Source organism: Oncorhynchus nerka, linkage group LG12 (genome assembly GCF_034236695.1).
Source record: "Oncorhynchus nerka isolate Pitt River linkage group LG12, Oner_Uvic_2.0, whole genome shotgun sequence".
NCBI lineage: Eukaryota > Metazoa > Chordata > Actinopteri > Salmoniformes > Salmonidae > Oncorhynchus > Oncorhynchus nerka.
Genome location: NC_088407.1, coordinates 71,578,055 through 71,604,513, shown reverse-complemented (window position 1 = coordinate 71,604,513; position 26,459 = coordinate 71,578,055). Strand labels below are relative to the sequence as shown.

The 26,459-nt window shown below is 43.3% G+C and overlaps 1 protein-coding gene across 3 annotated transcripts; it reads right to left on the bottom strand.

The window, feature by feature from the left end:
• Positions 1 to 11,281: 11,281 nt before the first annotated feature.
• On the bottom strand, positions 11,282 to 26,403 carry LOC115138688 (sec1 family domain-containing protein 1-like). Of its 3 annotated transcripts, XM_065025779.1 has the most exons (24): positions 25,893 to 26,399; positions 25,006 to 25,165; positions 24,559 to 24,649; positions 24,215 to 24,337; positions 23,901 to 23,988; positions 23,656 to 23,745; positions 23,211 to 23,266; positions 22,674 to 22,759; positions 22,175 to 22,274; positions 21,310 to 21,449; positions 18,167 to 18,257; positions 17,966 to 18,045; positions 17,776 to 17,857; positions 17,432 to 17,528; positions 17,091 to 17,161; positions 15,746 to 15,825; positions 15,574 to 15,636; positions 15,285 to 15,360; positions 13,523 to 13,576; positions 12,990 to 13,042; positions 12,854 to 12,887; positions 11,915 to 11,980; positions 11,743 to 11,811; positions 11,282 to 11,509 (listed from the first exon to the last, which is right to left on the bottom strand). In XM_065025779.1, the coding sequence occupies exons 1-24, from the start codon at positions 25,921 to 25,923 to the stop codon at positions 11,486 to 11,488; spliced, it is 1,905 nt and encodes a 634-aa protein (XP_064881851.1). In that variant the 5' UTR covers positions 25,924 to 26,399; the 3' UTR covers positions 11,282 to 11,485. The 3 variants fall into 3 exon arrangements, with proteins under 3 accessions (XP_064881851.1, XP_064881852.1, XP_064881853.1); XM_065025780.1 differs by lacking the exons at positions 17,091 to 17,161; positions 17,432 to 17,528 and having other exon boundaries at positions 25,893 to 26,401; XM_065025781.1 differs by lacking the exons at positions 11,282 to 11,509; positions 11,743 to 11,811; positions 11,915 to 11,980; positions 12,854 to 12,887; positions 12,990 to 13,042 and adding an exon at positions 13,064 to 13,163 and having other exon boundaries at positions 25,893 to 26,403.
• Positions 26,404 to 26,459: the final 56 nt, after the last annotated feature.

Sequence of the window (26,459 nt, the reverse complement as noted above, 5' to 3'; positions counted from 1 at the left end):
AGGTCTGGGGATTTTCCTGGCCATGGACCCAAAATATTGATGTTTTGTTCCCCGAGGCACTTAGTTATCACTTTTGCCTTATGACAAGGTGTTCCGTCATGCTGGAAAAGAAATTATTCGTCACCAAACTGTTCCTGGATGGTTGGGAGAAGTTGCTCTCGGAGGATGTGTTGGTACCATTCTTTATTCATGGCTGTGTTCTTAGGCAAAATTGTGAGTGAGCCCACTCCCTTGGCTGAGAAGCAACCCCACACATGGATGGTCTCAGGATGCTTTACTGTTGGCATGACACATGTCATGACGTTGGCCTGGGGGTAGGTTTATGACAGTCATTAATACCTCTTCCCCCCTTTTTCCTCTCTCTACCCTACTGATGTTACATTTGCAAACCCCTTTGGTTAACATAGAGATTATGGTAACATCAGAAGGTGGGGGGAAATGAACTATATTCTGGTAATCCGAACATTTGAACATATGCGGTGGTACTTAATGGATATGATGTCAGTTCGGCTGTCATCTGAGACATTCTCATCAATGATAAGATGACAAACTCTACAGTGGAAAGTCTACACATCAGAGTTATCGGATTCACATGGAATTGTTGTTCAATTTAAATGTTTGAATATGAAATTATTTGTGATGGGATGAAATGTGATTTTAGCTTCTAAAATGTGAGATTTGGGTTTTCATAAGGTAGGTCTTTGCTCAATCAGTGGCCCGCCCCTGTGAAGGGACATGGGCTATACAACTTTTCAAACACGCCCTCCTCTCCCTTCCAAAATAAAGCCTTGACGACAATATAACCTCCTGTTCCGAGGATGTGAGGACGACGGTCCGATGTCAGAATGGTTCAGATAATAACTACAGAACGAAGCCAACATCAGCGTGAGCTTTGGTTGCGAATGGTATGAAGTTTGAACTCTTATTCACTACAGAAGTGATACCTCCTAGCCGTTGAGTTAGCAACATCAGCGTTGCTGCTAACCTGCAAACGCAGGTTAGGAAGGAACAGACAGAGTATCCCGTCTACCACACAACGACGTTACTACAACATGCCCAATTTACCAGCAGAGACATTCTTCAAAGGACAAAGGACTCAGTTGGGCAACACGGCCTTCCATCTACCATCAACCTACCAAAGCGCAGCTCAGAGTAAATATTTATTGCATTTTTCTTTTCCAAATGGGCGGTAATTTAGAATGCATAAGATACTGTATTTACGATAGTACAGCTTCGCCCTTTGTTCCTCAGTCTTCTCGCTCTTTCACTCAAACCCAGACCCTTTTCTTTTGTGTAACAAGCTGTCATATCTGTTCCGCCAGCTCGGAACGTTTTCCTTTATGACGTAATTTGTAATCAAGTTACATGTGTATGTGTAATTAGTTAGGTATTTAGTAAATAAATAATTAAACCCAATTTTGTATTCCAGGTTCAACTTGTTAGCCAGGGTTCGTGCAGATAACCAAGAATTTACAACTTTCAGATGAGACTGAATTAAGATGACGATTAATATTGACTGCTATTGATGTAATATATTAATAGGTCTTTAAGAGTTTATTTGGAGATAACAGCTCTATAAATATTATTTTGTGGTGCCCGACTCTCTAGTTAATTACATTTACATGATTAACTCAATCAGGTAATATTAATTACGGAGAAATTATTTTATAGAATAGCATGTCATATCACTTAATCCGGCATAGCCAAAGACACGACAGCCTTTAGCTCAGTGTGGATGTTGCCTTCAATCCATGGCTTCTGGTTGGGATATGTATGTACGTCACAATGGGGAAGACATGATCGATGCTCTTATCAAACCACTTAAGGTCGATGTCCACGCCCTGCGGAAATCTATTTAGCATAACAACAATATCCCCATAAAAATCTGTCAGTTTAAACTAGAGATATCCGATTTTGTTTTTGCATTGGATTTGTCTCAATCCACCGCATCCGCCTAAATCACACTTTCTCATCTGTGGTGAAAGGTGGCAGAGCTAAAGCGATGTTTGTCAGACCATGAGACATCCCAAAAATCGGTCTTCTCACAAAATCGTCTGTAGCGTCCAAACCGTTTTGCCTACACACTCATATAACCCCTCTGTATAAAGGTGAGACTCTCACGAACATGTACAAGACTTGTAAGTCCCCTGGTACCAGTTGAAAAAAATTGTGGATGTATGTATGGAGACTGTTGAATGCCAAAAATATGGGGTTAAATACAGAATTAATAGCACATTTCCTGATATTTTTTAAATCTCTCAGATATACTGTAGCAGACACTTCAGAATCAAATTATTTTTTATATTTTGGGGGAATATCTGCTGAGCTACACAGAACTACACTGGACCCAAATCAAAGGGTTTTAAAATTCAAGATCAAATAGCTAAGTGATTCTTCTTAAAACAATTCCCTATAGCTTAGTAGCAGGTATCAGGAGGATGTGCTCCTCTTCAGCCCTGCTGCCAAACTAACCCTGATTCAGATTACGAAGACATCATTTATAGATCAGCAGGTAAGGGTCCTCTCGAGCAGCTAGATGTTCTTTACCATTCGGTCATCAGATTTGCCACTCATCACTGCACTCTATACTCGTCTGTAAACTGGCCATCCCTGTTCAACCCACTGGTTGATGCTTATATATAAAACCCTCTTAGGCCTCACTCCCCACTATCTGAGATATCTACTGCAGCCCTCATCCTCCATACAACACCCATTCTGCCAGTCACATTCTGTTAACGGTCCCCAGAGCACACGCATTCCTGGGTTGCTCGTCTTTTCAGTTTACTGCAGCTAGCGACTGGAACAAGCTGCAGAAAACACTCAAACTGGACAGTTTTATCTCAATCTCTTCATTCAAAGACTCAATCATGGACACACTTACTGACAGTTGTGGCTGCTTTGCGTGATGTGTTGTTGTCTCTACCTTCTTTATCTTTGTGCTGTTGTCTGTGCCCAATAATGTTTGTACCATGTTTTGTGCTGCTACCACGTTGTCATGTTGTGTTGCTGCCATGCTATGTTACCGTCTTAGGTCTCTCTTTATGTAGTGTTGTGTTGTCTCTATGTAGTGTAGTCTCTCTTGTCGTGATGTGTGTTTTGTCCTATATTTTAATGACATTTTTTATATTTTTAATCCCAGCCCCCATCCCCACAGGAGGCCTTTTGCGTTTTGGTAGGCCATCATTGTAAATAAGAATTTGTTCTTAACTGACTTGTCTAGTTGAATAAAGGTTCAATAAAAATAAAAAATAGAGTTATGGTTTTACAAGGAGAGCCTTGTATGAGTCTCTGTGTGTGGAGTAAAGGTGATCCAGTGTTTTGTCGCCTCTAGTTGGCCAGATGACATGCTGGTAGAAATGTGTGACTTAAAGGATTTCACCTTTCCTGCGTTAAAATCACCTGCCACTAGGAGCATCACCTCTGGATGTGCATTTTCTTGTTTGTTTATGTCCCACAGTACAGTACAGTACAGTACACTCTCAGTAATCCTACTTACCATGACTTTAAAACTTTCATTTATATTTATTGCCGTTCGACTTTCACAGTCATTTAGTTATGTTACCTATGTCTATGTGAGGTTTTATTCCAAAAATCTATTTATCAATTTTCAGAATTGTTGGTAAATTTGCTTTTTATTGTTGAAAGAAATGTAGAAAGAGATAGTGAAGAAAACTACAATCTAATCATGGCATGAGGTTGTTCAATGTTAGATTTTAAACAAATACATCTATCACTAAATGGTTTCATTTCAGAGAGACAATATCCGCCTCACTCAGAGAAATAAGTAATACTGCTTGGTTTTACACAGTCAAACGTAACAAAGAACTACATTTGACATTTTAGCCATTTAGCTGATGCTCCTATCCAGAGATAATTAGTTAGTGCATTCATCTTAAGACAGCTAGGTGAGACAACCACATATCACAGTCAAATATACAGGAAACAAACATTCCATTCCAACTAAACAATGGATATTTAGCATTATATACTATTTAGACAACAGATATGATTTAATTCAGACCCTAAATAGATAGTGCCGCCACATACTGTAAATCCTGCAATTAAATATCAGTGATTCCAAACAATTTAGGTGAGGCTGAAACCTTGGTCTGCTCTTGATTTAAGTTTTTCTGTGGTTGCTGTACTCTGAGTAAAAACTACATGTGTATCGGCCATCAGAGAGCTGGGGAGGTGAATTGTTAACAGTAAAGCTGAGCTACACTGTAGCTCAGTAAGTAGGATGAGAGACAGAGAGACACAGATAGAGAGAGACAGAGAGACAGACAGAGAGAGAGAGAGACAGACATAGAGAGAGAGAGACAGAGAGAGAGAGAGACAGACAGAGAGACAGACAGAGAGAGAGAGAGACAGACAGAGAGAGAGAGACAGACAGAGAGAGAGACAGACAGAGAGACAGACAGAGAGAGAGAGAGACAGACATAGAGAGAGAGAGACAGAGAGAGAGAGAGACAGAGAGAGAGACAGACAGACAGAGAGAGAGAGAGAGACAGACAGAGAGACAGACTCAAAGAGAGAGATAGAGAGAGACAGACAGAGAGAGAACAGACAGAGAGAGAGTCCATAAACAAACAACTTCTAGGAAAATTTGAAAATGTCCACCAAAATGATACCAAAATATTTGCTTGTTTTATCGACTTCCAAAAAGCATTTGATTCTAATTTGGCATACAGGACTGTTCTACGAAGTTATTGAAAGTGGTGTAGGAGGTAAAACATATGACATAATCCAATCAAATGTATCCTGGCAATATGTGCAGCATTAGAATTGGCAAGAAAATAACTGAATTCTTTAACCAGGGCGGGGCCTTCGCCAGGGTTGCAATCTGAGCCCTGCACTCTTCAATATTTACATCAACGAATTGGCCACTATTCTAGAAAAATCCTCAGCCCCTGGTGTTAGTCTCCACAATTCAGAGGTTAAATGCCTACTCTTCGCAGATGACCTATGCCTGCTGTCACCCACAGCACATGGCCTACAGCAGAGCCTGGACCTGCTACAGCAGTACTGCCAGACCTGGGCTCTGGCAGTAAACCCCAAAAAGACTAAAATAATGATTTTCTAGAGAAGATCCAGATCTCAGGGAATTAGACCAAAGTTCTCAATTGGTACAAAATATATAGAGTACTGCACAGACTACAATTACTTAGGTTTAAAAATAAGCTCAACTGGACACCTTAATGAGGCATTAAATGAACTGAGAGAGAAAGCACGCAAGGCATTCTACACCATTAAAAAGCTAATTCAAATTGAAATACCTACTAAGATTTGGCTAAAACTAATTGAATATGTCATTGAACCAATTGCACTTTATGGCAGCGAGGTGCGGGGTCCACTTGCAAAACAAGATTTCATCCAATGGGACAAACACCCCATTGAAACCCTGCATGCAGAGTTCTGTAAGATTATCCTACATGTCCAGAGGAAAACTACAAACAATGCATGCAGGGCAGAATTAGGCCAATATCCACGAATAATAAAAACTCAAAAAAGCAATTAAAATACAGTGACCCCTCTCATATCATTACCAAGCCCTGCAATGCCAAGAGCTGAACAAAGAAAAGAGTCCCCTCATCCAGCTGGTCCTGGGGATTAGTTCACTAACCTGTTCTACTAACACACTGAAGCCTCAGGACTAGAACATCAAATCAATCAGAATAAACCAAATTACAACACAGTCAAAACAAACCTACATTGCTTATTGGGAAACACAAGCACAAAGCAAAATGCAGTGCTATCTGGCCGTAAATCAACAGTACACAGTGGCTAAATATTTGACCATGGTTACTGATCAAAACCTTAGAAAAACCTTTACAAAGTCCAGGCTCAGTGAGCACAGCCTTGCCATTCAGAAGGGTAGACACAGGAAACCCTGGCTCCCTGTAGAGGAAAGGCTATGCAACCACTGCACAACAGCAGAACCTGAGACAGAGCTGTGCGAGAGAGAGACAGAGCTGCGCGAGAGAGAGAGACAGAGCTGCGCGAGAGAGCGAGAGAGAGAGAGAGAGAGAGAGAGAGAGAGAGAGAACAGACACACACAGAGAGAGAGAGAACAGACACACAGAGAGAGATAGAGAGAGAGAGAGAGAGAGAGAGAGAGAGAGAACACACACCGAGAGAGAGAGAACAGACACACAGAGAGAACAGACACACACAGAGAGAGAGAGAACAGACACACAGAGAGAGATAGAGAGAGAGAGAGAGAGAACACACACCGAGAGAGAGAGAACAGACACACAGAGAGAACAGACACACACAGAGAGAGAGTTAACAGACACACACACACACAGAGAGAGAGTGCAGAACAGTGCCCTGAAGTTGTGTCTGAACTTGGAGCTCATGCCCAGCTAGATGAAGGGGTTGTAGAAGCTGGCTGACTTAGCGAACAGTCTGGCCAGGATGTTGTGGAGAGGAGGCCACATTGAGATGAACTTGTTGGGAGACCAGAACATCAGGAAGGCTGAACACAGGATCAGACACCTAGGAGAGGAGTTGGTATAATACACACTACACATGAATAGCCACAAACACTGACCTAACCAATACCTTCTGAAGATGAGAAGATATAACTCTGCATTGGACTAAAATGTAAATGAAATCAAAGCAGTGTATAGCTAAAAGAGCAGGCCATCAGTCGACCCAAATTGGCTTAGTACTTTGAATCCAACAGCATTAACCAGTGTGTAGTATGTACCCAATCCTGCAGCTATCCTGATTTCACAAGAAACAATGACTACAACTGAGATTCTAATCTGATTCTCTCTAATAATAATAGTCCCATCTGATCTGTGCCATCAAGCCAACCTGCCCACCGGCCTTCCGGGAGCACTGAACAGCTTAAGGCCTTGACCAGGAGCTAATGGGGTTTAGAGTGGCTGACATTGACCCAGGGTGCACTGCCATGAGAACCTGGACCACACCCCCTGGCCCGCAACCTTGGCAGGGTCACAGCATAGACCACATGCCATGGCTAGGCTGGCATCCCTTGTTGTAACGATTGACACTGATAGCTGTCAGTGTGTTGATGCTTATGAGCCCAAAGAGCAGGATCGGGAAGCCATCCACCTTGCAGACAGGCACGTACACCTACATCCACACACTTTTACATTAGGATGAAGTGCCTGCAACTCTCTGCCAGCCTGTGGAGGAAGGAATCCTTCCAAACCGGGTTTTGTCATCATTCACTAACCAGACTCTACAAGCCAGGTAGACGGACTTCTGCAGGATAAAAACACATCATTCTCTAGTGGAATGTGATGTTTTTCTTTCTGTCGTTTATTCAATTGTCTGTCAAGTAGAATGCTGGGATAATGGATAGACACGGTAACAGTAGTCTACTGAGGGATTGATTTGATAATATGTGAATGTAGTTCTGTTTTCATATTCACAGATGAACTCCTTGATAAGATCTGGGTTCCTTGTCAATCTATGAAGTGATCTTGAACCTCTTTCAAGGTTTTAGAACAACTACTAACAGGGTTTGGTTCAATTACATTTAGTTCCGTCTGTTTGAACTGGAACTAAATTGGAATTGAAATTGTACATTTCACAGTTGATGGAATTAATACACTTATAAAAAATTGACTGCAGGATTTGTTTTAAATCATTTCTACCTGTATTCTACATTTCCAGTATAGCTAGTTTGTCTGAACAGTGACATTATCAGCCTGAAGGAATTTATGGAATTGTTGGGTTGGGATAATATTGATTGGGAATTTAATTATTGTTATTTACTGAACATTGGAATTGAGAGGAATTGAATTCTCAGAAATCAAAGACTGACCTGGAATTAGAATTTAATTCAATGGAATTTACAGGAATTTAATTTGTGGAATTAACCACAACCCTGTCTCCTAACAAGAGGGTCAGCATATCAACTTCTGTCTAGTAATACACAAAACCACTATTAAAACAGTGCAACTATAACTAGCATTAGAAACATCAGAGGGCCATATAGGTCATCTGAAACATCTAATCTAATTGTTTTGGTCACATACACATGGTTAGCAGATGTTAATGCGAGTGAAGCGAAATGCTTGTGTTTCTAGTTCCGACAATGCAGTAATATCTAACAAATTCACAACTACCTAATACACACAAATGTAAGGGATGAATAAGAATATGTACATATAAATATATGGATGAGCGATGGGAGTACAGAAGAGGGCTGAGAACACACCCTTGTGGGCCCCAGTGTTGAGGATCAGTGGGGCGGAGATGTTGTTTCCTACCTTCACCACCTGGGGGCAGCCAGTCAGAAAGTGCAGGACCCAGTTGCATAGGGCGAGGTCGAGACCCAGGGTCTCGAGCTTAATGACGAGTTTGGAGGGTACTATGGTGTTAAATGCTGAACTGTAGACAATGAACAGCATTCTTACATAGGTATTCCTCTTGTCCAGATGGGATAGGGTAGTGTGATTGCGATTGCGTCGTCTCTCAAAAGCACTTCATGATGACAGAAGTGCTACAAGGCGAGTCATAACACCATAGTACCCTCCAAACTCGTCATCAAGCTCGAGACCCTGGGTCTCGACCCCGCCCTGTGCAATTGGGTACTGGACTTCCTGACGGGCCGCCCCCCAGGTGGTGAGGGTAGGTAACAACATCTCCACCCCGCTGATCCTCAACACTGGGGCCCCACAAGGGTGCGTTCTGAGCCCTCTCCTGTACTCCCTGTTCACCCACGACTACATGGCCACGCACGCCTCCAACTCAATCATCAAGTTTGCGGACGACACAACAGTGGTAGGCTTGATTACCAACAACGACGAGACGGCCTACAGGGAGGAGGTGAGGGCCCTCGGAGTGTGGTGTCAGGAAAATAACCTCACACTCAACGTCAACAAAACTAAGGAGATGATTGTGGACTTCAGGAAACAGCAGAGGGAACACCCCCCTATCCACATCGATGGAACAGTAGTGGAGAGGGTAGTAAGTTTTAAGTTCATCGGCGTACACATCACAGACAAACTGAATTGGTCCACCCACACAGACAGCATCGTGAAGAAGGCGCAGCAGCGCCTCTTCAACCTCAGGAGGCTGAAGAAATTCATCCGGTCACCAAAAGCACTCACAAACTTCTACAGATGCACAATCGAGAGCATCCCGTCGGGCTGTATCACCGCCTGGTACGGCAACTGCTCCGCCCACAACCGTAAGGCTCTCCAGAGGGTAGTGAGGTCTGCACAACGCATCACCAGGGGCAAACTACCTGCCCTCCAGGACACCTACACCACCCGATGTCACAGGAAAGCCATAAAGATCATCAAGGACAACAACCACCTGAGCCACTGCCTGTTCACCCCGCTATCGTCCAGAAGGCGAGGTCAGTACAGGTGCATCAAAGCTGGGACCGAGAGACTGAAAAACAGCTTCTATCTCAAGGCCATCAGACTGTTAAACAGCCACCACTAACATTGAGTGGCTGCTGCCAACACACTGACTCAACTCCAGCCACTTTAATAAGGGGAATTGATGTAAAATATATCACTAGCCACTTTAAACAATGCTACTTAATATGTTTACATACCCTACATTATTTATCTCATATGTATACGTATATACTGTACTCTATATCATCTACTGCATCTTTATGTAATACATGTATCACTAGCCACTTTAAACTATGCCACTTTGTTTACATACTCATCTCATATGTATATACTGTACTCGATACCATCTACTGTATCTTGCCTATGCCGCTCTGTACCATCACTCATTCATATATCTTTATGTACATATTCTTTATCCCTTTACACTTATGTGTATAAGGTAGTAGTTTTGGAATTGTTAGCTAGATTACTCGTTGGTTATTACTGCATGGTCGGAACTAGAAGCACAAGCATTTCGCTACACTCGCATTAACATCTGCTAACCATGTGTATGTGACAAATAAAATTGGATTTGATTTACCTTCACTTTCTTGGGTACAGGAACAATGGTGGACAACATGAAACAAGTGGGTACAGAAGACTTGGATAGGGAGAGATTGAATATGTCCATAAACACACCAGCCAGCTGGTCTGCGCATGCTCTGAGGACGTGGTTAGGGATAGTCTTGGACGGCAGCATTGTGAGGGTTAACATGTTTAACTCATGTTGGCCACAGAGGAGGCCATAGGCTTTGGTAGCGGGCCGTGTCAGTGGCCCTGTGTTTTCCTCAAAGAGAGACACTTCATTAACAAATCACCACTCTATTACCTAGCCTGGAGAGCCACCCTGGAAATGTAAATAACATACATCCCAATTAAACCGTATCCATGAAGACAACTCGCAATGATATCAGAATACAAGTACACTCAAGATTCACCATGTATTTATTTAGTGAAAGTTGTCTTTTCTATATTATCAACAGTGTAGCTCTATAGCAGTTTGACAAGGTAAACATTAGAATAATGACCTAGTATCAACAATGGCAGTCTCCTCCTTGGCTGACACACTGTAGACAGTTACATTAGGAAGGGATATAATGGTGTCCTCCATCAGCACCCTTGTCATCTGAGTGCCACTAGGCTAAGATCCAAACTTTCACAGCGGTCTCATTTCAACCACACACACACACGTCTGAAGAGCCCAGTGTTGTTCTGATTAAAGACAGGTGAAGTGAGTGGTGTCCCAGAGACCGCTCAGGTGGATGGTCGCGTTCTCTTGTCTCTCCACAGGATCACCATGTCTATGTGGCCAGCCAGCCAGCAGCAGGCAGGTGTACAGCAATAGACTGTGGCTGAGAGAACAGGCATGGCTGTGTCTTTCATACATTATTAGCCTAATCCCTTGATCCTGCTTGGTTGATGAGTTCAGCTCCAAAATGGCCCAAGGGGAACAGAAACAGACTAACGGGGCTATATGTAGACTTTTAAAATAATAATCCTGAAGTCTCTGCTAAAACACCCTGTTCTGATCTAGAATAAGATGAAACAAAGGACAAGTTGGAAAACCCTGGTACAAACACTAGACATCACAGCAGTGAAGGACAAGTTGGAAAACCCTGGTACAAACACTAGACATCACAGCAGTGAAGGACAAGTTGGAAAACCCTGGTACAAACACTAGACATCACAGCAGTGAAGGACAAGTTGGAAAACCCTGGTACAAACACTAGACATCACAGCAGTGAAGGACAAGTTGGAAAACACTGGTACAAACACTAGACATCACAGCAGTGAAGGACAAGTTGGAAAACCCTGGTACAAACACTAGACATCACAGCAGTGAAGGACAAGTTGGAAAACCCTGGTACAAACACTAGACATCACAGCAGTGCTGAGTAAGACTGTTAATCTTTATTTGTTGAGAGTGTAAAGATAATTAGGTAAACAAACAATGTAAGTACAGTACACATGATAAAATACATGGAATATCAGAGAGAGAACCTAGAGGTATGATTCTACAGTATGATTCGGGAGGTCTTGAGTATTTAGGAGAAATGGAATTGAAGAAAATAAAATGTTCATATATTTTCTTGTTTTTACTTTTGGCCGAGTGAGGACAGCTGTGGAGATAAGCATGGAGAAATAGTCAAAACAAGAAATCTGAGATCAATTAAGCAGATTAGGTTATTTAACACAAACCCACAATGTGTGTCATAATTTCATATTATGTTTTGGGCTTGTTAATGATTACTGTTGATAAATATCATGATATTATCAAATGATAATGATCAATTATACATAATTAGCAATATTATTATTATTGAATTTTTTAAAAGGCTGTTGGTCCTCCTACCTGCTTGATGAACTGTCCTGCATTGAAGAGCTCACTGCATCCGTACAGCACCCTCTTCCCTGGCTTTGCCTAAAAAAGGGTACCACAAAATACACATGGTTCAATAAAAACTCAACTGGATATATGAAGAGGTTCTTGAAAAACAAACCGATTTAGAGTAATAAGAAGCTACCTTTGTGTAGTCCACTAGGTTTTGATATTCTACGTAGTTCCCTCCTCCCACCATGAAGACAATAGCCTAAAATAGGAGAGAAAGTCTCATTTTGAGACCGTAATGCTACATCAGGCTGCTAGATTCAGGTCAGGACACACAGATGAGATTAGTCTCATTTTGAGACTGTAATGCTACATCAGGCTGCTAGATTCAGGTCAGGACACACAGATGAGATAAGTCTCATTTTGAGACCGTAATGCTACATCAGGCTGCTAGATTCAGGTCAGGACACACAGATGAGATAAGTCTCATTTTGAGACCGTAATGCTACATCAGGCTGCTAGATTCAGGTCAGGACACACAGATGAGATAAGTCTCATTTTGAGACCGTAATGCTACATCAGGCTGCTAGATTCAGGTCAGGACACACAGATGAGATAAGTCTCATTTTGAGACCGTAATGCTACATCAGGCTGCTAGATTCAGGTCAGGACACACAGATGAGATAAGTCTCATTTTGAGACCGTAATGCTACATCAGGCTGCTAGATTCAGGTCAGGACACACAGATGAGATAAGTCTCATTTTGAGACCGTAATGCTACATCAGGCTGCTAGATTCAGGTCAGGACACACAGATGAGATAAGTCTCATTTTGAGACCGTAATGCTACATCAGGCTGCTAGATTCAGGTCAGGACACACAGATGAGATAAGTCTCATTTTGAGACCGTTTCAGGTCAGGACACACAGATGAGATAAGTCTCATTTTGAGACCGTAATGCTACATCAGGCTGCTAGATTCAGGTCAGGACACACAGATGAGATTAGTGCTCTACCCTTCACACAGTCAGGCCAGGCTAAGGGCCAGGACCGTCCAGGGTACTCAGGGCCACAGCAGTTACTGGACATGGAGGTTCTATTTGTGTCTCTCTTTCTGCTGACCATGGCAGGACTCACCTCTTGAAACGGGTTCTTGTTCCTTGGGATGGAGCTGGTTGGAAGGCAGGAGTGTTAGAAACATCTTGCAGACACAGAAAATGTATAGGCCTTAGCTAAGTAACTGCTATCTTTGGACTTCTTTATGGAGTCTTACCTCTCACTGCCACGCAGCATCTTGGGATCAAAGTATCTGTAGTCATCTGTCTCCTGCAGATCATATATCATCAGTACACCAAACTCAATTCTAGAAACCCTCAATTCCTTCCATTGCTTAGAGGTCACCCAATTCCTCTTAGTAACCACAGCTCCTGTACAAGCAGGATGGATCCTGTGAGACACATTTAACTCATTCAGATCAGACAATACCCCTTCTCTCCCTCCCTCCCCCATTTTGCAAAGTAGCTTAAGTATCTAAAAAAGTAATTCTTCACAAATAGTGATGAATAGTTTCTCCACATATCCAGTCAGAAGTGATCTGAACAGAATAGAGGCATGATTGGAGAGGTCTCAGACTGCATACATGAGCCTCCAATCAGGTTGTCCATCTTTTTGCTACTGTATTATGAGCATGCTTCCCTCCAGAATGTGACAGTGCAACACAAATACATAGAGGAATATCCACAAGAAAGAGGGAACAGAGGAGGAGGGAAGAGAGAACTAGAGGAGGGAATAAAAGAGGAGACTCACCGGGTTGGACTTCATCTCCATCAGGTTGTCCAGGATACGTGTGACGGGCAGGTTCTGAAAGAGAAACTCGTTCAAACTCTGTTCTGCTCACCGGATGATATCATTCATTACAGACTGACTAACATAGCAGCTAAGTGAGATAATTATCATACATGTCTCCAGGAAAAACCTTCCCATCAAAACCAATTGACATCTGGACACTTTAAAAACACACACATACAGACAGTATCATAATGAGAGCCCTCCTTGGCCAGCCTCTCCCTCGGCCAGCCAGCCAGTCTCTCAGCCAGCCAGCCAGCCAGCCTCTCAGCCAGCCAGTCTCTCAGCCAGCCAGCCAGCCAGTCTCTCAGCCAGCCAGCCAGCCAGTCTCTCAGCCAGCCAGCCAGCCAGTCTCTCAGCCAGCCAGCCAGCCAGTCTCTCAGCCAGCCAGCCAGCCAGCCTCTCAGCCAGCCAGCAAGCTAGTCTCTCAGCCAGCCAGTCTCTCAGCCAGCCAGCCAGCCAGCCTCTCAGCCAGCCAGTCTCTCAGCCAGCCAGCCTCTCAGCCAGCCAGCCTCTCAGCCAGCCAGCCTCTCAGCCAGCCAGCCTCTCAGCCAGCCAGCCTCTCAGCCAGCCAGCCTCTCAGCCAGCCAGCCTCTCAGCCAGCCAGCCTCAGCAGGAGTAAGATTAGGAGACATTCGGTATCTTCCTACTCATCCTGTGTGTTTCTGTGTGTGTGTGTGTGTGTTTGTATTTCTCCCTTTGTGTGTGTGTGTGTGTGTGTGTGTGTGTATTTCTCCCTTTGTGTGTGTGTGTGTGTATTTCTCCCTTTGTGTGTGTGTGTGTGTGTTGTTTGTGTGTATTTCTCCCTTTGTGTGTGTGTGTGTGTGTATATTTCTCCCTTTGTGTGTGTGTGTGTGTGTATATTTCTCCCTTTGTGTGTGTGTGTGTATATTTCTCCCTTTGTGTGTGTGTGTGTGTGTGTGTGTGTGTGTGTGTGTGTGTGTATATTTCTCCTCTGTGTGTGCGTGTGTGTATATTTCTCCTTTGTGTGTGTGTGTGTATATTTCTCCCTTTGTGTGTGTGTGTGTGTGTGTGTGTGTGTATATTTCTCCTCTGTGTGTGCGTGTGTGTATATTTCTCCCTCTGTGTTTGTGTGTGTGTATATTTCTCCCTCTGTGTTTGTGTGTGTGTGTGTATTTCTCCCTCTGTGTTTGTGTGTGTGTGTGTATTTCTCCCTCTGTGTGTGTGTGTGTGTGTATATTTCTCCCTCTGTGTGTGTGTGTGTGTATATTTCTCCCTCTGTGTGTGCGTGTGTGTATATTTCTCCCTCTGTGTGTGCGTGTGTGTATATTTCTCCCTTTGTGTGTGTGTGTGTATATTTCTCCCTTTGTGTGTGTGTGTGTGTGTGTGTGTGTATATTTCTCCCTCTGTGTGTGCGTGTGTGTATATTTCTCCCTCTGTGTTTGTGTGTGTGTATATTTCTCCCTCTGTGTTTGTGTGTGTGTGTGTATTTCTCCCTCTGTGTTTGTGTGTGTGTGTGTATTTCTCCCTCTGTGTTTGTGTGTGTGTGTGTATTTCTCCCTCTGTGTTTGTGTGTGTGTGTGTATTTCTCCCTCTGTGTGTGTGTGTGTGTGTATATTTCTCCCTCTGTGTGTGTGTGTGTGTATATTTCTCCCTCTGTGTGTGCGTGTGTGTATATTTCTCCCTCTGTGTGTGCGTGTGTGTGTGTATATTTCTCCCTCTGTGTTTGTGTATGTTTCTCTCTCTGTGTAGAGCTACTTACATGCTGTTTGAGCACCAGGTGCTTCACCCCCTCCATGACAAACTGGGAGCCAGAGTTCATCACCCTAGAGAAGAGGCTGTGAGACAGAGACAGGAAGACCGTGTCAACACGGGGGTTAGGAGAGTGTCAACACGGGGGTTAGGAGAGTGTCAACACAGGGGTTAGGAATATGGAACTAGCATGGATTATGTTGTTATTGTAAAAGAAAAATGTGTTCTCAATAACTTATCTGGTTAAATAATGATTAAAACTGTGGTCTATGGAAAGGGACACTCTCTCTCTCTCTTACCCCATAGGTTTTACACCACTGTTCCCATAGTTAGATGGTGTGGCAGCAATCTTAGTGAAAGCCCTGAAAAAAAAGAGACAATATATAAGTAGCTTGTTGTCTAAAACAAAATGTGGTTAACTGTTATGTTTTGTTCTGTATGTATGAAACATACTTTGATGGACCAACTTACTTCCACTGCTTGATGTAGTTGACAGGGGACAGGTCACAGCCTGTGTCTAGCAGAGCCTTCTTGTATTGGTCCAGATCAGTCTACATCACAGAACATAAAGAATGCCTGTTTTCGGCAAGGTAAAACATACAAGTGATCGAGCAGGCTTTCAAGGTCTAGTACCCCGAAGGGATCGACACCCACTGTTCATAAACAGTGTTTGGCCAAGTGTGATGTGTGTGGTGGCATCATCTTTATAGTATGGAATGACGGCAGAGACTGTTTAATGTACCATGTTACACCACATCTGCCAGGTAAAACAAATAACCTTAAGAGCAGGAGTGGACGGATGAACCGGAGAGGGTAATCCCATGGTGATAATCTACCCAGGGAGGGTTCAGGTTCATGGGGACAGAGACGAAAGGAGAAATACCACAGACATTAGTGGTAGAAAACGATTTCCTGCTTGACTTCAGCTGTCAGGCCAGGGAACAGCATGGTGTCTCAGAGGAGAAGGGCTGTTAGGGAGACCATTGATCAACATGATGCTCCAGGACAGCCTGATCCTAACACTGATACCAGCCTGCAGCCGCAGCCAGAAACCTGGGCCCATATTAACAAAGCGCCTCAGAGTAGAAGTGCTGTTCTGGGATCAGTTGTGTCTTTTAGGTGATAATGAATAAGGTTATACGGACAGGGGTGAGCAACTGATCTTAGATCAGCCCTAATCTCACTGAAGAGAACAGGCGGGACGTAGAACCCCCAGTCATTGTGGAGAGCCGGAAGGTCTTCTATACAGAGGGCCTTGAGATGCCCAGAACAGAACAGGCTAGCATTATTGGATTTCTGGAGTAATGATGTTTGGCCGCGGCTTCAAAGGGTTTCAATGTTCCTAGAATCTGCCTCTACATGAGTCATATCGAACAATAAAGATTTTGAATGTTGTCAGAAGAAAAGCATATGAAAAATGTTGGGAATTGGTGTTTTGCTTAATGGTGTTCTACATAATTAAATCCAAGCCAAGTCCAAGGTTTTTCAAAGTGTGTATTGTGTTTTTGTTAAGATTTCTACAGTGAAACCACAAAGTGTCTCCATTCAGGTTGCTAGTGTGTTGTTTTGGTCCATTGGACATGATACTGATATGACTGCAGTGGATCAGCATAGAGTTCCCGAACAGAGGGTCCTGCATCCTGTGGGTCCTCCCCTGACCTGTGATAGTCTAGTTTGGCATGCATTTGATGGGGACAGAACGTGTGATGGGAGTCTAGTATGTTTTTGACAGGGACAGAGTTTAGGCTTAGACCGTTAGGGTAAGGGATAGGAGGGGTTAGGTTAAGGGTAGGGATAGAAGGGGCCCAGGCCTCACCTCTGAAGTGGGCTGCAGGGCTGTGATGTAGAAAATCAGAAAGAGTCTCATCTTGTCCTCCGGTGTTCCCGCTGTTACAAAGAGGAAAACTGTTGGCCAAACCTTCAAAACAGGCATCTCAGGTACTTCCAACCCTTGACAAAGTAGCACACATATGCATGATGCATGTCATTTCTGGCCAAGATAAGCACAGTGGCACATCTACCGTCAGAGTAAGATAAGCACAGTGGCACATCTACCGTCAGAGTAAGATAAGCACAGTGGCACATCTACCGTCAGGGTAAGATAAGCACAGTGGCACATCTACCGTCAGGGTAAGATAAGCACAGAGGCACATCTACCGTCAGGGTCACTGATTATGTCCAGTAAAGACTCCTCCAGGGTGGATTTGCTCATCAGCTTCTCCTCGTACTCAAAGTACACGTCTAGTTTACGGCTCTGTGGATACATCCCATAAGGTGTAGATTAGTTCAAGAGGATTTTTAGGCAGCCCTTTGACAGATGTAGTAACTTTATATGAGATGGTAGAACTGCGATTGCACAGCACAGCACAACAGTCTTCCATATGTGTACAATATCTGAGAATAGTGTTAATGGGACGCTGTTCACTGTGGACATAAAGAGAACCCTCTCTCTCTAGACACAGAGAACACCCTGTCTGGCCAAGACCGTGCTAAACACTGACCTTAATGTGATCCAGAACGGCAGTGGCTACATTAGTGTGGAGGTCAATCAGCCTCTTCTTCTCCAGAAGTTCTGGCAGAGAGCTGTTAGAGGAAACACAGTTTGGTACGGACTGAGAGAAGTCAATAATGGTGCCGTTATGAATAAATAATAATAATGATAAATCCTGTATATTCTACATTGATGCTTACCTGACAGCTGAGGTAAGTTTTGCGGTGTTGTCTGACATACTAATACTACTAATGGGTCCCTCATCCTCACCCTCCAAACCCTGGAGACGAAAATTAAAGTTGTTTTAGTGGGGAATATGCAAGTGTGAGTGTCGTCTTAATGTTTTCAGTGAGACTACTTCGTTGAACAACTCTATAAAACCACCTGTGTGCCACGCTTACCATGATGCTCTTGAGGCGTTTCACCTCGTCCTCTTGGGCTCGGTATGTGTCTAACTCCTCCTGTACAGACTCAGCCACCTCTGGGAACGGGCTGGAAGAGTCAAAACGACCTCTCAGGCAAGAATAACTTCACTATGGCAACACTCCAAATAGATTGTTTCTACCAAATTATAAAGCATCGCCTGCAGACTACCTTCTAAATCAGTAAATGATCACGAGTTCCTAAGAAAGCTTCAAACTGAAACTAGTGCCTGCAACCTGGTTCAGGTTATCAATCAACCTACCAGGGTAGTTAAACAGCACAAGATTGAAATAATCAACATGTATTGATCACATCTTTACTAAATCTGCAGAAATTAGTTTGAAAGAGGTATCCATCGGATGTAGTGATCACAATATTGTAGCCATATCTAGAAAGCTGGGCCTAATATAGTGTATAAGAGGTCATACAACAAGCTTTGTAGTGATTACTATGTTGTTGATGTAAAGAATATTTGTTGGTCCATGGTGTGTAATGATGAGCAACCAGACGCTGCACTTGACACATTCATGAAATGGCTTATCCCAGTTACTAATAAGCATGCACACATTAAGAAAATGGCTGTAATAACTTAAATCCCCATAGATTGATGAGGAATTGAAAAATTGTATGGTTGAGAAGGATTAGGCTAAATAAGTGGCTGTACAAGTAATTGGCAAACGTACTGTAAATTGAGAAATCATGTGACTAAACTGAATAAAACAAACTACACTATGAAACAAAGAATGATACTAAAAAGCATTGGAGCATCTTAAATTAAATTTTGGTCAAAAAGGCCAACTCCGCTCCATCATTCATTGAATCAGATGGCTCATTTATCACTAAACCCACTGATATTGCCAACTACTTTAATGATTTTTTCATTAGCAAGATTAACAAATTTAGGCATGATATGCCAGCAACAAACGCTGATACGACACATCCAAGTATATCTGACGAAATTATGAAAGACAAGCATTGTAATTTTGAATTCCGTAAAGTAAGCGTGGAAGAAAAAATGTCTATCAGCAATGACAAGCCACCTGGGTCTGACAACTTGGACAAAAAATGACTGAGGATAATAGCGGATGATATTGCCACTCCTATTTGCCATACTTTCAATTTAAACCTACTACAAAGTGAGCCCTCAGGCCTGGAAGGAAGCAAGGAAGTTATTCCCTTACCTAAGCATAGTAAAGCCCCCTTTACTGGCTCAAATAGCCAACCAATCAGCCTTTTACCAACCCTAGTAAACTTTTGGAAAAAATTGTGTTTGACCATATACAATATAAATGGACAAACTTTCAGCATGCTTTTGTAGAAAGACATTCAACAAGCACAGCACTTACACAAATGACTGATGATTGGCTGAGAGAAATTGATGATAAAAAGGTTGTGGGGGCTGTTTTGTTAGACTTCAGTGCAGCTTTTGACATTATCAATCATAGTCTGTTGCTGGAAAAACTTGTATGGCTTTACACCCCCTGCTATATTGTGGATAAAGAGTTACATGTCTAACAGAAAACAGAGGGTGTTTTCTAATAGAAGCCTCTCAAACATAATCCAGGTAGAATCAGGAATTCCCCAGGGCAGCTGTCTAGGCACCTTACTTTTTTCCATCTTTACTAACGACATGCCACTGGCTTTGAGTAAAGCCAGTGTGTCTATCTATGTGGATGACTCAACACTATACACATCAGTAACTGTAATGACTGCAACACTTAACAAAGAGCTGCAGTCAGTTCCAGAATGGGTGGCAAGGAATAAATTAGTCTTTTTTTATATTTTTAATAATTTTTATTTTTTACCCTGTTTTCTCCCCAATTTCGTGGTATTCAATTGTTTTTAGTAGCTACTTGCTTGTCTCATCGCTACAACTCCTGTACAGGCTCGGGAGAGACGAAGGTTGAAAGTCATGTGTCCTCCGATACACAACCCAACCAAGCCGCACTGCTTCTTTAACACAGCGCGCATCCAACCCGGAAGCCAGCCGCACTAATGTGTCGGAGGAAACACCGTGCACCTGGCAACCTTGGTTAGCGCGCACTGCGCCCGGCCCGCCACAGGAGTCGCTGGTGCGCAATGAGACAAGGACATCCCTACCGGCCAACCCCTCCCTAACCCGGGCGACGCTAGGCCAATTGTGCGTCGCCCCACGGACCTCCCGGTCGCTGCCGGTTATGACAGAGCCTGGGCGCGAACCCAGAGTCTCTGATGGCACAGCTGGCGCTGCAGTACAGCGCCCTTAACCACTGCGCCACCCGGGAGGCCCAGGAATAAATTTGTCTTAAATATTTAAAAAAAAAACATTGTATTTGGGACAAACTAAATCTTATAATGAATGTGGAAATTGAGCAATTTGAGGACACTAAACTACTTGGAGTAACCCTGGATTGTAAACTGTCATGGTCAAAACATATGGATAACAGTAGCTACTCTGCATTCTTAACAGCACTTTCAACAAGGAAGGTCCTACAGGCCCTAGTTTTGTCGCACCTGGACTTCTGTTTAGTCGTGTGGTCAGGTGCCACAAAGAGGGACTTAGGAAAATTGCAACTGGCTCAGAACAGGGCAGGACGGCTGGCCCTTGGACGTGCAGAGAGCTAATATTAATATGTCAATCTCTCCTGGCTCAAAGTGGAGGACAGCCCTACTTGTATTTGTGAGAGGTATTGACATGTTGAATGCTGGCACACAGCACACAGCTCGGACACCCATGCATACCCCACAAGACCAGAGGTCTCTTCACAGTCCCCAAGTCCAGGACAGACTATGGGTAGGTGCACAGTACTACATAGAGCCATAACTAAACGGAACTCTATTCCACATCAAGAAACTCATGCAAGCAGTAAAAATCTAGAAAAAAATATGAACTGATAACACACCTTATGGAACAGCGGGGACTGTGAAGCAACACAAACATAGGCACAGACATGCATACAAACACACAATAACATACACACACGAACACGTGGATTTTGTGTTGTAGATATGTGGTAGTAGAGAAGGGGCCGGAGGGCACACACTTAATGTTGTGAAATCTGTTGTGAATGCATTGTAATGTTTTTAAAAATGTGTAACTGCCTTAATTTTGCTGGAAAAATGTTGCATAGCAAATACAAACCTGCCCTTGTGTTTCTGCCAGAACATGTCGGCTGATGTGAGGTCATAACTCTTCTTGTTCTTCTTCTTGGGTCTGGCTCCGGCAGGAGTGGATTCTGACCACACAGACTCATCCATACTAACCCTGTTCAGGTGGAAGTCCTGGGGGACACACAAATAAACAGACACCGGTACAGACACTAGTTACTCTGTGTTTGTTGGCTGGCAGAGATCCTATTGGATGTGAAGTCTGGTCATATTTCTACTCAAAACATTAGAAAACATACTGATCCATAGATACCTCTGGGAATAAACATTTATATCTACTAACATCATCATAGCCTACCTTCAAAATAACAACCGTTGTCATACATATATCGAGGCTAAAACAAAGGACATGCAATGCTGAAAACCAATGGTTGGATAGGAGACTGGTTGGTCCACTCTACACCACAAATCATTTTAAGGCACGGATGGTGGAAAATGGTTCCTCACTAATATTTATGACCTCTGACACATGTCATTGCACTGAGCACATACCATAACATTTACCCTCCTCTTCATCTTACACACAAAGTAATTACAGTATCTCAGAAATAACATTCCAAGTTAAATCTGTTTGCTACCTTGAAAAACCACACACACCTTGGTGTACTGTATATACCCTATTCACACTACTGAGCAGACCAGTTCAGTGTAAAATACCATACACCCAACAATTCACCAGGAATGAGTCCAGACTGTAGAGTAGAGGTTTCTCATTAGTAAGCCCTTAGATTTGTCAAAGTGTATGATGTGTCTGTTAAGTCCATCATAACACTGTGGCGGGAGAACGACAAACAGATCTGCTCCTCTCTTTCTCTCTCCCTGTATCCTGTCAGTCTTACCAGCACGTCGTGGATGAGGGCCTGGTAGGTCCATGTGTGGTGGAGGGGGGTGGCAAGATCCAGGTTGCGGTCAGCAAGTACAAATAAGGGTCTCTGGAAGCTGAGAGAGACAGACAGAGATGAAACAGAGGATGACATATGTACCCAGAGTTCCCCACTGACTAGGCTCTCTATGCTCCACCACAAAAGACTTGAAATGGATCCAGCTTAGATTTTCACAGAGGAGGCATGACTGTTTAATCTTCATCCACCACTTAGTGAAGGCCTAGCTAACTGTTCAGTGGGTCTGGAGAGGAGAACAGCAGGAGGGCACATTTCCACCTCAGAGTTAAACAAAGATATGGTGAAACAGTGTGTGTGGGAAGCCATTGTATAGGTTTGTCATATGGAATGGAGTAGGCTTTCCATGGTAAAGTACACAATGGGATGAATGTCTACATCTAGTCTGCTCTCTTTATGGTTCATACCCAGTTTACTAGTCTACAGCACCCTGAACCACCTGAACTGGCTGGCCGCCATGTTGTCCCCAGTGAACAGGCTGTTTCTGGCGTCTCGCAGATTCTCCCGAAGCTTCTTGTCAAGTTTCTGAAATAGAGAAACTGGGTTAAGATGTTTTAGTCTCTTAACTAGCGAGGCAAGAGGCCTTATATCTTCTGAACCAAATAAAGACTAAGCACACAGTCCTGCATTAAGACCACCACCACAACACAGCACTACATGGAACAAAGAGCAGTGTTGTGTGACTAGAGGAGAATCACTCTACCCATGCATTAAGGCCCCTGGAGGATCAGCTTCCACAGACTGCATCAACATTCCACCTGCAAATGCTGAGATTCTGGGGGTGGTTGGATTTGGGGTGGTCCTCAAATGACTAATTTCCCCTTTCACTGTGCCCACGGGGGATGGGTACTACTCTCCCAGGCCTCTCTGCACTGCCAAGACGTAATATAAAGAGTTTTCAGACAGACTACGCCCCTGACAGCGGCTGAGGTGAGGAAACTTCAGATGGTTTTAAATGAGGGAGGGTGATGCTCACCACCGCGACCATCTCCGCAGCATTCCCTCTTGGACAGCGGATTATGGGGACAGTACCTAAGAAAACAAAACACATCTGTTAGCTGCCAATAGAGAGCATTGAAGAGTTTAGCAGAGCTTCTCTATATGTGCTGGAGTCTAGTGGTGGCTGAATCCCATTAGGATAAAACTGAGAATCTTTTAACAGACTGCAAGGTGGGATTGTTTTGTCAAAGACAAAACCCTTTACTTTCAAACAGCTTTCCTCGCTCAGAATAACTATTATCTTGGTACTGCTTCGATTCTTGTGAGTAATAAATGGTAGTAATGCTGCCATCTAGCAGGTAGAAATGGTATAGCCACCTGAGTAAATGCATCTCACAGTATATTTTGAAATACCAGAGCAATGTTCTCTCAGGAGTCTCAATAGTATTGTGACATTGATAACGTTGTGTTGAAGGACCCACCCAGAGTGACAAAAAAGCAGAAGAGACCGTCTACTATCGTATCCATGATGGCCTCCATCTCTGTGTCCATGATGTCAGGCTTGTTAATTGCTAATCAAAAGGGAATAGGAAAACAGGAAGTCAAATACAATCATGCCAGCTAATCAAGAAGACGATCTGAAGGTAATATGTGAATAAAAACAGTTATCTTTAGTTTCATTTTGACAGTATCAAATCTTGCCCGTTTCTGAATCCAATGAACTTACCATGGTAGGAGATGAACTCTTTATTTTGATTGCCGAGGACGAACATATCATCTTCAAGTGTGATGAAGTTCAAATACTGATCGAACACCTACAAAAGCAAAACAAAGACCTTACTCTTAAAGGCTGTCAAATACCCTGTGATGTGATTTATAGAAAATGACTGGGCCTGAGTCCCAAATTGCACACTATCCCCCTTTATAGTACACTGCTTTTCACCAGAGCCCTACAGGCACAAAGTAGTGCAGCATATAGGGAATAGGGTACCATTTGAGATGCAGACTGGCAGAGGGGTAACTAGTGTGTTGTAGACTCACCTTGGTAACCTGTGTGATAGCGTTGGCTGAGAGAGCTGCACTGGCAATATCCTCTAGTTTACTTCTGGATATGGCTGAGATGAAGTTAAAATAGTAAGACTCATACAGCTGGCTACGAAGGTCCTGCGAAAGAGAGACAAAACAACGGAATGGAACAATATACTGACTAGTAGGATGTTACATGTCTGGGATGTTACGTTTGGACAACAAATCATTTTATCTGGGCAAAGCCACCAAATTCATAGACTCGGTGGCCAAAGACATTTATCCTTATCATCTGGCCTATCCAGCGTTTAAACATATCTGACGATGTCATGTTGAAGTTCTGAGTGAGGGATGTTTACTTGGCATATCCGGTCAATGTTCTCCTCTGTCGGCATCACAAAATAGATGGCTGGCACATCGGGGATGGGATCTCTGTCTGAATGAAGCAACCTATAGAGAAAGATAAAATACATTGAAGAGCTTTCTAGATGTCTGTATCCTCTATTGATTGACACCAAGTCAAAGCTGTGTGTGTGTGGACTTATTTGCAATTGCTCAATTCAGTATTGACACAAATTCCTTTTCTCAAAACTGTTGTTGTCCTTTGAAATATACTACACAGCTCCTTCATTACCAAAAGACTCCCCAGTTGATGGGTTGTTACACAAAAAGGTTCAATGTCTTTACAGCCTAATAAATTATTTGTCTGGCATATCATGATTTTAGCTTTTTCTAAATGTACCTTTTGTGAAGTAGACTAATAGATTATTAACAGTGATGTCAAATTGTGAGTTAGGCCTACTCACAAGTGCAACGTGATCCCCATGTCCCGTAGCTCCTTGACTGCCAGTAGAGGAGAGATGATGTCCTGGCCACACCTGTCGTAGATCAGCACCTTCCATACTGGCTCAGCAGCAGTGTTTTTCAAAGGAGGAGCATTGAAATTCAGCATGCGCTTCAAGGCAGCTGGGGACATGGAAGAACCCATGGGACAGTTTATTTTACTTTACTTTTATTTAACTAGGCAAGTCAGTGACGTCCTAGGAACAGTGAGTTAACTGCCTTGACCAGGGGCAGAACGACAGATTTGTACCTTTTCAGCTAGGGGATTCGATCTTGCAACCTTTCAGTCACTAGCCCAACGCTCTAACCACTCTAGACCACCTGCCGCCCCAGCCACCAATTTTGCCCCACTAAACATTGCACAGGTCTGGGGTAAACTGGGACTTTGCTATACCATTTCTGCCACTCAATGTTGAGTGAAATTATGAAATCGTTAGATGAGTGAAATAGTTAACTTGCTACTGTTAGATACCCGTTCACATTTTAATGAGGGGAAATGAGGGGGAACATAGCAGTCTGTCTAGTTGTATTTCAGTGTGTCCGGCGACAACACATTCACTGCGTTGCATTCATGTTTCTTGACATGACAGCCACATCAGTGTCTAGTGAATTCAAGAGTAGAGGTACGTTTAGGCTAGCCATCCGACTTCTTGCTGTTTTATAATACTATTGTAAAGTTAATTAGCCAGCTAGTAAGTTAGCTTAGCATTGCTTTTCTCGTGAACTGGTTGGTCGTCGTGGCAGATCGTTTTTTCCCCCAACATGTAGATAGCTAGGGTCAGATAAAATAGTCGATTTTATTCGACAGCCTATGCTGATTAGGAATGAATAAACTAAACCATTGACAGACCTGCCTGCTTTTCACGGACGGAGGCGGCCATCTTTTCTGTTTATGCAATCACACCGGGCATAGGATGACCGGTCAGGCAAGTCTCGTTCGATGTCTGCTATATCGCTCATTACCGCGATCTCACGTGGTGCTTTCAATGTCGCGTTCAAAACAACCGAGAACTCGAAAATCTCCGATTTCCGTGCGTTCAACATAAATGTGAACTCGGAAAAAAATGAGCTCCGACTGGGAAAAATCGATTTGGACGGCCCCCAACTCGGAATTCCAACTCGGTAACTCGGGCCTTGACCTAGTATTTTTCCGAGTTCCCAGTTGTTTTGAACGCGGCAGAAGACAACTGGGAACCCCGTCAAATACGAGCGCAAATCATGACGTCAGTGATCTTCAGTTCGGAAAGTCGGAGCTCTAGCTTGCAACAATTTCAAATAATATGCTGTTACAGTTCATATAAGGAAATCAGTCAAATGAAATTAATTAGTTAGGCCCCAATCTATGAATTTCACATGACTGGTTAGGGGCGCAGCCATGGGTGGGCCTGATAGGGCATAGGCCCACCCACTTCGGGGG